General features: G+C 49.6%; 1 protein-coding gene across 1 annotated transcript in view; it reads left to right on the top strand.

Annotated features, from left to right (window-relative positions):
• Positions 1 to 4,326, top strand: part of LOC144775812 (uncharacterized) — a 75,970-nt gene extending 71,644 nt beyond the window's left edge. Inside the window, exon 4 of the mRNA XM_078659246.1 lies at positions 3,191 to 4,326. Coding sequence (XP_078515372.1) covers positions 3,191 to 3,601 — 411 coding nt within the window. The 3' untranslated portion in view covers positions 3,602 to 4,326. The remainder of the gene's footprint in view (positions 1 to 3,190) is intronic.
• Positions 4,327 to 14,698: the final 10,372 nt, after the last annotated feature.

Genomic DNA, 14,698 nt, shown 5'->3' with positions numbered 1-14,698 from the left:
CAACAAAAAGCCTGTTTGGATCTCTTACCCGAACTGACATATACACATGTCCGTGCATGGAACGCCGATTCAGCCCACGTTGCAATCATCATGAGAAATAGTAGGAGGACAATGATGACACAAGCAGACAACAGGCACAGCAACCTGGGAATGACACACACACAAGAGGTCACCGTTAAAAATCTTTGCAATAGACAAGGCAGTTACGAAACATGAACAATGTAAGACACATGCAAATCTCAAAGAAAGTCATTGCGCATTACTGTGTGACCTGACATCAGCACTCGAGTGACACATCAGAACACACATCAAAGTCACTTTGCATACAGTCAGCTGGACACACACATTGCAACACATGCCACTCAATGCTACAAGCTTGCTCACTCAAACCCAGTGACTCACAATTATGAGAAGTTGCGTATGTGCTGACTCTGGATATCATCCTCCTCCTCATCACTTGCATCGTGACCAAGCCCTTGATCCTCAATGGGTGGATGTTCCTGCTCCTCAGGATCCAGGATGAGTGGCACTGCCTTCTCAACTGCCATGTTGTGCAGCATGCAGCACACTATGAAGATCTTACAGACCTTGTCTGGTGCATATGGGAGAGATCCGCCGGTCTTATCGAGGCACCGGAATCAGCTCTTCAGGAGGCCAAATGTTCTCTCAATCACTCGCCTGGTCTGCCTGTGTGCATTATTGTACTGCTGATCTGCAGCTGTTCTTGGGTTGCGGAGAGGTGTAATTAGCCATGGCATGTTGGGATATCCCGAGTCCCCTACATGTAATGTAATGTAATGATGTCTTGTAAAGCGCATGAATCACCCCACATGGGGTATCTCCACGCTGTAGACCGCTGGCGGAACCCGTCCTGGCTTTCCCTGTGAGATGGTCCCTACTGGGTATCTCCAAGGTGAAACCAGACATCCCCGGCGTATGTGGGGGGCCGTTGTGGAGATAAGGCAAGCTAATTCCCAGAGTTGCCGAGTGTGATCCTTGGTTAGAGTAGGCACCGAGGCGAGAATTATCGAGTCCGCTGACCCTGGTCCACGACCCTGCCGCGTCGGGAATTGAACCCTGGTCCCGGGCCGTCCTCTGCTTCCGGGTCTGCCGCCTCTAACTAGTGAGCCACAACACTCCACATAGATACATCATGTAAATAAGTGGGTCAGGAGATGCCGTAAGAGAATAAGATACTGAAACACACAGGACAAACTGAGTTTACCCACCAACAAGACATGCCCGGTCGTTGTGCAGCCGCAGCATCATTTGTGTCACCCTGCTACGCCTCATGATGAATGCATCGTGTGCCGATCCTGGAAAACGTGCACAAACATGAGAAATCAGCATGTTAGCAAGACACACCACAAGGGCATTTATTGAATGATAATGTTTACGGTTGCGATAAGCCTGCTCCTGTGCCTGCGGTGGCACCAAAGCCACATGTGTCCCATCAATGGACCCAATGACATGTGGCATCCCTCCCAGGGCATAGAAATCACTCTTGACATCTCTCAACTCCTCAGGAGTTGGAAATTTGATGAATTCATCAATGTGCTCCAACATGGCTGCCAAAACATCACGAAGGACACGGCTGAACATAGTCTGTGACATTCCACTAACATCAGCTATGGTTAATTGAAACGTACCTGTTGCAAAAAAATGTAGGGCTGCCATCACCTTTATCTTGGAGGTCAGCGCAGTAGGATACCTGTGTTGCGGTTGGAGATGTGGTGCCAGCTTGTTTGTCAACTCCTGAATCAACTGTTGAGTGAATCTGTAACGTCGGATGCAGATACGTTCCCTCATGGTAGCCAAGTTTGGGATGGCCTTGGTACAGGCGGTGCCCTGTAGGACATATTTGAGAATAATGGAGATTGACAGTCAGCCAACATCAATGGCAATCTACATAGCACATGCAAAACTGCTACTAGACATCAGGTCACTATGGAGTCTGGCGTGTGCAATGCATCCAGGACACATATGCCAGCTTGCTGGCACTCCTACAAAAAGCCAGATAGACCTGTTGATTGACAAATCAACATGACATGCCCTGAAATGAGCTGCTGGGCCGGTCTGAGTGAACAGCACGAGATATCCCCGGAGTGACACACATCACAATACCTGCAGTTGAAGGTTGTCATCCCATACAGACAGCTTACTGCAAGGCACAAGCACAGGTCACGTGGAATGTCAAATGTACATATCAAACACATTGCGATTAAGGTCTACATGTGACAACAAAACAAAACAGCCATTGACACGACGCAGACATGTATGCCTGGGGAAATATGATGTCTGATGCACACAGACCCAACAGCTGTGGGAATCCACATGTGGCATGGTGTGCGTAGATGTGAAACCATTCCCATCTCAACACAGACCCATGTTAGATGCACCAACAGCAGATGCAGTTTACGGAACACACACACCAAGCTCAATATAACACATGACACACACCTGACATAGTCACATAGGGTCCTGCTGAGCGTGACATGTCATTTGACAAAGTGCCCCAGTCCCTGGCATCATGATACAGGTGCTCTTAGTGATGACTGTGCCATCCCAGTGTTGCTGTGCATTACAAAATCTGACTAATGATACACATGTGACAAGTGTCAAGGTGATGTGTGCCACATAGTGGAAATGTTTTTTAGTGTGCATTTCCTTGTGAGACCTCTTTCATGCAGGCACATAAGTTTTATTTTCCCAAAAAGGCAAATTATCACATTCAATACATGTCGATTGTGTACATTTTTGTGAGTCCCAAGGTACCAAGATTTATTTGAATGTAATTTTTTACCAATGTACTTGCAGAGCTCTGAGTGTGGTGACACCTTGGTGAGTGAGGTGGGTTAGTTTGCCATGAGGGGCACCACTACTGTTGCTTTCTTGGTGAACAAGAGGTGGCATCACTTCATTGTATTGATCTGCTCTCCTGTAAACAAACACTAGCTTCTATGGGTATTTCTGATTCAAGTTGTGGCTTGGTGTGTTCTTTGTATCCTTGTGTCCAAGTAGCATTGTGTCCATACAAACTGGGCAGTACAAGGCTCAAAGATGTGCAGAGTTATCATGCTGTTACTCATGATGCATGGCATGATTTGCACTGTAACCTATTGATTTTGTGCCCATGTGTCAGATGTATACAGGTGACTGATGCATTTCTGTTTCTTCTCTTTGCCCACAGCATCATCACCCGAAACGGGAGGAGACAGCTGCATGGACCTGGAGGAGGGACCCAGCCACAGTGCCACCAGCGCTGAGGAGTCAGAGGGAGCCAGTGGCATGGAGGGTGAGGGGAGTCAGCCTGCGGACCTGTCGGAAGGCGACACATCCTACCACGCAGATGGATCCGCTTCTGACTCCCAGGAGGAGGGGGAATACGCCGCAACACCTGGCCGCATCACTGTGTCTTTCCCCGCCTCCTCCAGACCCATCTCCACCCTCCCAGTTGCTCCGGTCCCTTCTGTCCGTGCAGCCCCCCATGTCTCCTTTGGCCCCGGCACCGCAGCCCCTGCCCCTGTCTCCCCTGCTGCCCTCAGTGCAGAGTCTGTGGACATACTCCGCCAGATACAGGTTGGTCAGACATCGATGCTGAATGTCCTCCATGGCCACAATCGTATCCTAACCCAGTTGTTGTCATTCATGGAGGGCATGTCAGCAACGATGTCTGACCAAAGTCGAATAATGAGGTCCATGGACTCCTCACTGACGGCAGCAGTTTCCCTCCTGCAGCGGTCCATCCCCCCCTCCTTCGGCCCCATCCACACTCCCCTCTCCCATACCTGTCCAAGGCACACGCAGGAAGACACAATCTCGCACACCAACGGACACAAGCAGCACACCCGCACGAAAGTCGAAGTGCACACCGCCTGGCACACACACTCAGGGGGCTACAGGCACACCCACAGGGACAGGGGTCAGACCGCAGACACGCAGCCAGAGTCACAGTCCGCAACCCTCACAGCCCTCTACCTCCACTCCCATAGTGTCCTCGGGTGCAGGGGGTGGTCTGGACAAACTGGCTGCAGTGTGCAGCGCAGAGTTTCTTTCCACCTTTGGTGCTGCACAAGCCACTGAGGAGGATATGTCCCCCCCCCTGCACCCACCACACCTACCCTTCCCACTACTGTCCCTGCGGTGCCTGGTCCTGACCCCGATGATGCCCCCCAAGGGTCCAAATCCTATTAGATACTCCATGTGCAGGCAAGTTGGGGTAGATGGCGTACTCAACGTCCCCCTACAAAGACATTTGTGTGAACTGGCCATTGGCCTTATTTGAGAGGGGACTCATTTTTGCTAATCTTATTATTTCCTGCTGAATAAAGCATTTTATTTTACGTTCACCACTATTGCATTTCAGGTACTTGATGTTGGTGATGAGGGGCCTGGAGTTGGTGTCATGGTAATGTTTTGGGGTTCTCAAAGATGTTTTTTGTTGATGGTTATGAGGAGGATCATGGTATCTGTGTGCTATCACAATGTCTCCCCAATTAATCATTGTGTGTGTTCAGTTTGGCTAGAGACATTGTACCAAGGAGTGTTCCTTCCTCTGTGGCACCTGACATCTTCACTGCAGACAGTTGCACAATTGTTGTGCTGACATGTGTGCACATTTCCTTTTTTGGTGACGGTTCCCTTCAACAATGGCCATGCCTGCTCACAGATGTCTACTGCTCATTCGTCTGTGCCATGCTTGCAACTCACTGTACTTGTATTTTGAGTATGTACAAATGCCTTCATGGACACATTCACCCTTTATACCACTATGCATGTGTGTAATCACAGCCTACCCCTATGTTGGGAATTGTTATGCAGGGTATTTGGGCACATGACTCCAATTTTGTGCATTGTATCTAAGGGGTTGCAACCCTATCCCTTCCATGAGAGACTACATTTTGGTGGTCTGACCACCACCTGGACATCCATATCAGTCCTGGGATGTGCTTGACAGTGTGTGTTCCCTTTCGCTCTCTTTGTTTGGAAGGCTGTTACACCACTATATGTTATGTTATGTTAAAATTTCTTATACCGCGCACGTTCACCGGACGGTTTCTTGGCGCTCATAACAGATGCGGGGAACCAGGGCCGATAGTTTACTCAAATGCAGATTTGAAGAGGAATGTCTTCAGTGTTCTACGAGAGCATTCGTAAGAAGGGCAGTGGCGGAGAGGGGAAGGGAGGGAATTCCAAAGTGAGGGCGCTAAAAATGAGAAGCGAAGACCGCCGTGTTTCTTGCGATGGATTTGAGGAATGTGCAAGAGATTATCAGCAGAAGAGCGTAGATTACGCGAAGGTATGTAGCGCTTCAAGCTAGAGGAGATAAAAACAGGTGCAAGATTGTAAAGAGCTTTAAACACAGTGCATCCGAGTTTAAAAGTGCAACGCTTGGCCACAGGAAGCCAATGAAGACTCCGTAATAGTGGCGAAACATGCTAGTGCTTGGGCTGATGGTATACTAAGCGAGCGGCCTGGTTTTGAATGAGCTGTAGCCTCTGGAACTGGTAGGCGGGGATCCCTGCATATAAGATGTTTGACACTATTGTGTCATGATGGTAGGGTGTGTATTTCGCCTGCAGCCTCCATGGGTGGGTATGCATGTAAAATTTGACATCACACCCACATGTGGTGTGTCACGCAGTGTGTGAAAGTAATCCATCCTCCAGGGAGTGGGACACTGCTGTAAGTGATGTGTTGCTAAGGCACTATTATTGTAGTCACAACTTACGGATGTGCACATACCCCCATGTAGTTTTGGTATGCTGATGATGATGTTCCCCCCATATATCTGGGCACTGCTGGTAGTCATATCCACCCACCACTCATATGTCTGGGCACTGCTGGGAGTCATATCCACACACCCCTCATGTCTGGGTACTGCTGGGAGTCCTCTGCACCCACCCCCATACTGTTGGGCACTGCTGGGTGTCATATCCACCCACACCTCATATGTCTGGGCACTGCTGGGAGTCATATCCACCCACCACCGATATGTCTGGGCACGGCTGGGAGTCTTATCCACCCACTACTCATATGTCTGGGCACTGCTGGGAGTCATATCCACACACCCCTCACATGTCTGGGCACTGCTAGGAGTCCTCTGCACCCACCCCCATACTGTTGGGCACTGCTGGGAGTCATATCCACACACCCCTCATATGTCTGGGCACTGCTGGGAGTCCTCTGCACCCACCCCATACTGTTGGGCACTGCCGGTAGTCCTCTGCACCCACCCCATAATGTTGGGCACTGCTGGGAGTCATATCCACACACACCTCATATGTCTGGGCACTGCTGGGAGTTCTCTGCACCCACCCCCATAATATTGGGCACTGCTAGGAGTCCTCTGCACCCACCCCCATACTGTTGGGCACTGCTGGGAGTCATATCCACCCACCACTCATATGTCTGGGCACTGCTGGGAGTCCTCTGCACCCACCCCCATACTGTTGGGCACTGCTGTGGGTCATATCCACACACCCCTCATATGTCTGGGCACTGCTGGGAGTCCTCTGCACCCACCCCCATACTGTTGGGCACTGCTGGGAGTCATATCCACCCACCGCTCATATGTATGGGCACTGCTGGGAGTCATATCAACACACCCCTCATATGTCTGGGCACTGCTGGGAGTCCTCTGCACCCACCCCCATATTGTTGGGCACTGCTGGGAGTCATATCCACCCACCACTCGTATGTCTGGGCACTGCTGGGTGTCCTCTGCACCCACCACTCATATGTCTGGGCACTGCTGGGAGTCCTCTGCACCCACCCCCATACTGTTTGGCACTGCTGGAAGTCATATCCACCCACCACTCATATGTTTGGACACTGCTGGGAGTCATATCCACACACCCCTCCTATGTCTGGGCACTGCTGGGAGTCATCTGCACCCACCCCCATACTGTTGGGCACTTCTGGGAGTCATATCCACCCACCACTCGTATGTCTGGGCACTGCTGGGAGTCCTCTGCACCTACCACTCGTATGTCTGGGCACTGCTGGGAGCCCTGAACCCAGCCCCATACTGTTGGGTACTGCTGGGGGTCATGTCCACACACCCCTCATATGTTAAGGCACTGCTGGGAGTCCTCTGCACCCACCCTCATACTGTTGGGCACTGCTGGGAGTCATATCCACCCACCACTCATATGTTTGGGCACTGCTGGGAGTCATATCCACACACCCCTCATATGTCTGGGCACTGCTGGGAGTCATCTGCACCCACCCCCATACTGTTGGGCACTGCTGGGAGTCATTTTCACCCACCACTCATATGTCTGGGCACTGCTGGGAGTCCTCTGCACCTACCACTCGTATGTCTGGGCACTGCTGGGAGTCCTCTGCACCCACCCCCATACTATTGGGCACTGCTGGGTGTCGTATCCACCCACACCTCATATGTCTGGGCACTGCTGAAAGTCATATCCACCCACCACTCATATGCCTGGGCACTGCTGGGAGTAATATCCACCCACCCCTCATATGTCTGGGCACTGCTGGGAGTCCTCTGCCCCCACCCCCATACTGTTGGGCACTGCTGGGAGTCCTCTGCACCCACCCCCATACTGTTGGGCACCTCTGGGAGTCATATACACACACCCCTCATATGTCTGGGCACTGCTGGGAGTCCTCTGCACCCACCACCCATATGTCTGGGCACTGCTGGGAGTCCTCTGCATCAACCCCCATACTGTTGGGCACTGCTGGTTGTCATATCCACCCACACCTCATATGTCTGGGCACTGCTGGGAGTCATATCCACCCACCACCCATATGTCTGGGCACTGCTGGGAGTCCTATCCACCCACTACTCATATGTCTGGGCACTGCTGGGAGTCATATCCACACACCCCTCATATGTCTGGGCACTGCTGGGAGTCCTCTGCACCCACCCCCATACTGTTGGGCACTGCCGGTAGTCCTCTGCACCCACCTGCTGGGAGTCATATCCACCCACCACTCATCTGTCTGGGCACTGCTGGGAGTCATATTCACCCACCCCCTCATATGTCTGGGCACTGCTAGGAGTCCTCTGCACCCCCCATACTGTTGGGTACTGCTGGGAGTCATATCCTCACACCCCTCATATGTCTGGGCACTGCTAGGTATCCTCTGCACCCACCCCATACTCGTGGGCACTGCCCGGAGTCTTCTGCACCCACCCCCATACTGTAGGGCACGGCTGGGTGTCATATCCACCCACCCCCATACTGTTGGCCACTTGGGGTTGATGGCAGGTGTGTGCCTCTTATCACTATTGTGATGGTGCCATACGCAAGCGCGTGAAACGCACTGTACCCCAACATTCCTGGCGTGTGTGCGCATCCTATCACTATTGCAATGGTGCCTCAACGCGAGTGCGTGAAACGCACCTTACCCCAACATTCCTGGTGTGTGTGCGCATTGTATCACTTGCAATGGTGCCATACGCGAGCGCGTGAAACGCACTGTACCCCAACAATCCTGCGCATCGTATCACTATTGCAATGGTGCCATACTCGAGCGCGTGAAACTCACCGTACCCCAACATTCCTGTGCACCGTATCACCATTGCAATGGTGCCATACGCGTGCGTGTAAAACGCATCGTACAAGTACACTTCCATTGTTGCGGTACATTGTTCTCACCGTATGCGCCGTCGTCGGTTTCTGTGCACCAGCTTGTAGGTAAACAGGAATGGGATGACACGGACGATGGGGTACATGTCATGTATGTCGCGTACCGGGGATGGAGTTCGAGATCGGACTCTGCTTTTACGGACGTTTTGAGCTCTTGTAGAAAAAGGGTCGTACGGAGACGGATCGAACTTGCTGGGCCGGAAACTGCTGCTTGTTTACGTACGGACGTTGCGCAATGCCTCTTCCGGATACAAATCGTACGTATATTTCAGTCGTACCGTGTTTGGTGTGATTTGTACGGAGATCTGCGTTAGATCCAAATCGTACTTCATCGTACGTACGGGGGCGTTTCAGGGTACGATTCGTACGGGAAAAATGCTCCGTACGGCTATTCGTATGGGATTTTACCGATTCGGAATCGGCCCCAAAATGAGTTGTTTTTGCAGAACTGAATAGTGGGCCTCAAATCAGAAATAGGAAGGCATTCTACAGGGCAGGACTAGAATAGTAAGAGGATTTTCTTATATCTCAGTCAGCATTTGCAAGACTGTGTGTACAAGCAGGAGGTATCACAAGCTGGATATGAGGGGCGGAGCTTTGTGTGAGGTTTTATTACCAGCAAAATAGGTGGGTCTGGTGTTCAGGACAAGGGGTACATTTATACAGCTGTGTTCCCACTGAGGCAACAGAATGGGAGCTGTAGCCAGAAGATTATTGGGGTGTTGTTAAAGCTCTGGCCTACCTAGGTCCTACTGTCGCCATGACAAGGGTTTCTGCAGATCTGGACTGAGGTGCATCGGTAGAGCTGTGTTGCATCCACAAGATTATCGGGGTGTTTTGCCAGCGCTCCTCTCCCTGTATTTTAATGTTGCATCATCATAAAGCTTTATTTCATTCATACAACCATAAAAGTACAAGTGCTATACAACTCATATGAATAGGATAAAATAAAAAAGTAGACCTAAATAACATACTAAGAACATCAGACAAGCAATGGTCTACAGTACAGTAAATATATGGATTAGCCGCTTGGTGCACAATGAAGAAAACAAAAAAAAGAAACCCGGACAGCAAAAACCTCTGCCTATTCTGAAAGGAAGCAGCATAGTAGGCTATGCTGCCTGAGGTCTTAGAGTGTACTGCACTCAAGACCTTAAGGTGGCATCAATTGAATATGAGCTAAGACTGAGATTAAAACAGATAAAACTGATAAAAAGGATGGGAGGATAAGGAGCTAGCTCATGTATTTAGCGATTTCCTCCTAATTGCCCACATATAACCCAGGAATGCTGCTACTGAGCAAGCAGTCACTGGTCCAAGGTCCGATCTAAGGTTATGGAGAGCTTCACCATGGATACGTGTTCCCAGCTGCTTGCAAATTGGTTTGAGCCAAAACAGTAGAGGGCGTAGCTTAGGCTTATCTGTAATTGGGACTCTACCCAAGTCCAACCTTAATGGGTGGAGAGGCATACTCTGGGGTGGTAAAGCCAGGTACCTCAGGTATTTGTTTTTTTATTTAATAGGGTCACAGTTCAGCTCCATAGAGGGCTGAGCTTACTGCTTTGGTATCATAGATCTGGAGGGGGGCTGCCACTAGTTTACTGAATGAGGTTATCTGGTCTTTGATCAAGTCCTGACTAGTTGCCTATGCTTCAAGGACATCTTGGTCATGTGGGGCTTCCAAGACATATCTTCTGTAAGTGTGATACCTAGATAATCAATGGTGCTAACCCTGTCCAATGTAACATCTCCCATTACTAATTTACCTATATAGGATTTGTGAAGAGTAAGCAATACAAGCTTTGTCTTTGATGTATTGACTTCTATTCCTAGTGTTTTGGAAACTAATAATGAGAATCAGTAAACAATAATGTCACTACTAACCCCCCCCATTCCCCCCAGAATAGGGGCATCTCCTGGAATTTGGCAAAGATACCGGACAACATCATTCCCAAAGAGGGAAAAGAGTGTGGGTGCCAGGACACAGCCCTGACGTACTCCCTTGCCAACATTATTTGGGTCAGTAAGCTGGCCTTGGTTACCCCAGAGTACCCTGGCAAAATTAGCTATATGAAGGCGGATGGCAAGAGATAAAATCTCGAGGGGAAGTCCTATATCCTTTAGGACTTGCCTTAGTTTATTCCTTGGCACAAGATCGAAAGCAGTCTATAAGTCAATAAAAACTACATAGAGGCTCCCCTGGCCAATAAGCACAGTCTTCCAAGACAGAAGGGACTGAAACACCTGATCAATGGTGCCTGTCTTTTGTCTGAAGCAGGCTTGATAGGTGGTGAAGATGATATATTCACTGATCCTGTTCTGCTTCTTTGGAAGGAGTGCTCGGGAGAACACCTTTTGGACACAGTCTATAAGAGTGATGGGTCTATATTTGCAGGGAGAAGACCTTTTGGACACAGTCTATAAGAGTGATGGGTCTATTTTTGCAGGGTGAAGACCTTGCACCTTTCTTATATATAGGGATCACCTCCTCAACCCTTCCAGGTTTTAGGTATTTGGGCCACCTCTGCTAGCGCTTTGGCTAAAGAACAAATATACATTTTCCAATCAGGTTCAGGGACTTTTGCCTTAGTAATTGAATCGATGCAGGTCCTGAATTCGCTTTTAGAGAAAAAAATCCTTAACAGTAACATAGGCAAAATCTGGGGCAGTTACTTGTGTACCTAGCATACATGACCCTGATTATAAGTGGTTAAAGTGGTCATACCATGCAGAAATAAAAATATTATTGTCCGGTGGTGGTGGCCTATTGCCATCCTCCTTGGTAACTAAGAACCAGAACTTCTGCGAATCTTCACTGGCGCAGGCCTGCCGAATTAACCTCCACCTATTGTCATCCCACTCCCTTTTCGCTCTCAGCTGAGATAGAAGTCCTTCTTCAGTCTCGCACTAGGACCAAGTTCTCAGATCTAATCGCAACATATAGTTGCTGTCTGAGAAACCTACACTCCTAATTGTACCATGCAAACTGAGGTCTTGGCTTTGGTCCCGATTTAGCAGACCATATCGGGTCAATACAGTGTGCAGCCAACTGCTCGAAAAGGCAAGTGTGGCAAGCTGACATCTCCCTCAGGCTTCCCGGTTGAATGGTTCTCTGCTGTTCAAGCCAGTAAATCTTGCTTAATTAATTCTAGCTTGTCTTTGTCCTGAATCACCTGCTGCCACTTAAGGCACTGCTTATCATTTGTTGTAAATAGCTCGCTTGCTGTTAGATCAGATCTAGTGTAACTAGGTGGGTCCCCACAGGGTGACACCAAAGTAAAACCCAGGGGATTAGGATCGCTGATGGTGGTTGAGCCAACAGCCATATCAATAAGTGTGGGCAGAAAATTCGTTCCGCTCGCGGAATTTGTGGATTTTTTGCGATTTCGCAATTCGCGAAATCGCAGAAAATCCGCGAATTTGCGAGTGGGTCGAATTTTCATGGGAGCACTTACAGGGTTACAGCAGTAGGTGCACAAGTTGAAGCTAATTTCTTTGTAACCTTTTACAAAAGGGTTACAAAGAAATTAACTTCAACTTGGGCACCTGCTGCTGTAACCCTGTAAGTGCTTCCTGGCGCCTCGTTGCCTACTTGGAACTATTCTCTGACCCTGCTCTGACCCTCGAAGCAGGGTCAGAGAATAGTTACAAGTAGGCAACGAGGTGCCAGTTCCAAGAATTAAACCTCAACAGGAAGCTCTTACAGATATAAAAATAAAGCAGGTGCCCGAGTTGAAGCTCAAATTCAGTAACATAGTTATCAGCCCTAAAATCAATCAATCAATCAATCAATCATGCCATTTGTATAGCGCACTACTCACCCGGGAGGGTCTCAAGGCACTTGGGGGGAGGGGTATGCTACTGCTTGAACAGCCAGGTCTTGAGTTGTTTCCTGAAGGCGAGATGATCCTGGGTCAGCCGAAGGTGGATGGGGAGGGAGTTCCAAGTCTTGGCAGCCAGGTAAGAGAAGGATCTTCCTCCGGCGGTGGCTCTTCAGATGCGTGGTACGGCTGCGAGGGCGAGGCTGGTGGACCGTAGCTGGCGGGTGGGCGTGTAGAAGGTCAGGCGGTCGTTGAGGTACTTGGGGCCCAGGTCGTGGAGAGACTTGTGTGCGTGGGTGAGGAGCCGGAACGTGATCCTCTTGTCGACGGGGAGCCAGTGCAGGTTCCTCAGGTGGCTGGAGATGTGGCTGCGTCGGGGGACATCCTGGATGAGTCGGACGGAGGCGTTCTGGATGCACTGGAGTCTTTTCTGTAGCTTGGCTGTGGTTCCGGCGTAGAGGGTGTTTCCATAGTCCAGTCAGCTGGTGACGAGTGCCTGGGTGACAGTCTTCCTGGTCTCGGTCGGGATCCAGCGGAAGATCTTGCGAAGCATACGCAGGGTGTTGAAGCACGATGAGGATACGGCGTTGACTTGTCTGGTCATCGAGAGGGAGGGGTTCAGGATGAAGCCCAGGTTGCATGCGTGGTCGGTTGGCTTGGGTGCGGTGCCCAGGGCTGGGGGCCACCAGGAGTCTTCCCAGGCGGAGGGCGAAGATCCCAGGATGAGGACTTCCGTCTTGTCCGAGTTCAGTTTCAGGCGGCTGTCCTTCATCCACTCGGCGACGTCTTTCATCCCTTCGTGTAGGCAGGTTCTGGCGGTGTCGGAGTCTCTGGTGAGGGAGAGGATCAGCTGGGTGTCATCGGCGTAAGAGATGATGTTAAAAAGCATTGTGAGCAAGGTCAGGGCTGGGCAAGTGTCCTTTATCCCCATATCTGCCGTCGGAAATGAGCTGAGGATTACAGCTCATTTCTGATGGCAGATATGGGGATAAAGGACACTTGCCCAGCCTCGACCTTGCTCACAATATTTTAGAGCTGATTACTATGTTACTGAATTTGAGCTTTATCTCGGCACCTGCTTTATTTTTATATCTGTAAGTGCTTCCTATTGAAGTTTAATTTTTGTGACAGGAACATCGTGCCAGAATGAATCCCGCCCTGCGTGTTTGTCGACGATGATGCCACCGGTTGTGCCATACCTCTACTCAACTGGAGTACTTTCTACTGGCTAATCAGTAAGTGCTCCCTCGTTGGGTAAATGTATAGTGCTTTTACTACACTGCAGCTGTGTAAAGGGCCAGAAGATGTGTCTCCAGTGACCATGTGTGCTTGTAACAAACTGCGTGTTTCTGGTACTTTACGCAGCTGCAGTGTAGTAAAAGCACTATACATTTACCCAACGAGGGAGAATTTACTGGATTAGCCAGTTGAAAGTAATCCAGTGCAAATCGTAAAAAAATCAGTGATTTCGCTGGGAAATCCGCGAATTCACGGATTTTTTTGCGATGTCATGAGAATTTGCGGACGGCGTATTTGCAAATTTCGCCCATGTTTACATATCAATAACCCTGGGCCATAACCATAGGTCTACCAGAAAATATACTATACAACTTATGCTATTGGTCCACTCCAGGGAAAAAGCATTAGGCTGGAGTGCCACTTGGGACCATTTTTTAATTGGAGATAGGTCAAGATTGGGAACTTGCCACAGATCATCCTCTTCCCTCATTCCACTAACATTCTCCCTCTCCATTAACTCAAAAGTAACGTTAAAACCTTCAGCTTCAGTCAAGGGGCATGGTGAGGGCCTATCATCCAAGAGCTCTTCGAGATTGGTTATCGTGACAGACATCCTACGCCCCTTAATCCCTTTGGTGTAGACATTATAAACGTCGAGGGGGATGCCATTCTGGCCTTTGAGTTTGATACCTAAAATATCTGGGCCGCTAGATAGAAGTGTTCAAATTACTTAATCGAGAGCAATGCTAACCCAGATTAACAACCTCAAGTACCGGGGCCTTACCAGGGTGTTTTGGCACCAATGTCTCTTAGAATTACTACTGCAATAGCAACAGATTCTGCAGGGTAGATTTGTCATGTTTTGCAAGAGATATACATGCTTCCAATGGGACTGTTTTCTGATGAAATTTCAAGTACTGTGGTAGCGTCGTTAAACAGAAGGGTGTGTGATCCATAATGCATAAAAATCGGGGACTAATGAAGACCAGTTTATTTGGGTGCAGTGGGAGAGGA

This window comes from Lissotriton helveticus, chromosome 1_1, assembly GCF_964261635.1.
Source record: "Lissotriton helveticus chromosome 1_1, aLisHel1.1, whole genome shotgun sequence".
Classification (NCBI taxonomy): Eukaryota; Metazoa; Chordata; class Amphibia; order Caudata; family Salamandridae; genus Lissotriton; species Lissotriton helveticus.
Note: the sequence above shows the minus strand (reverse complement) of the source record. Positions and strands in the feature narration are given on the sequence as shown.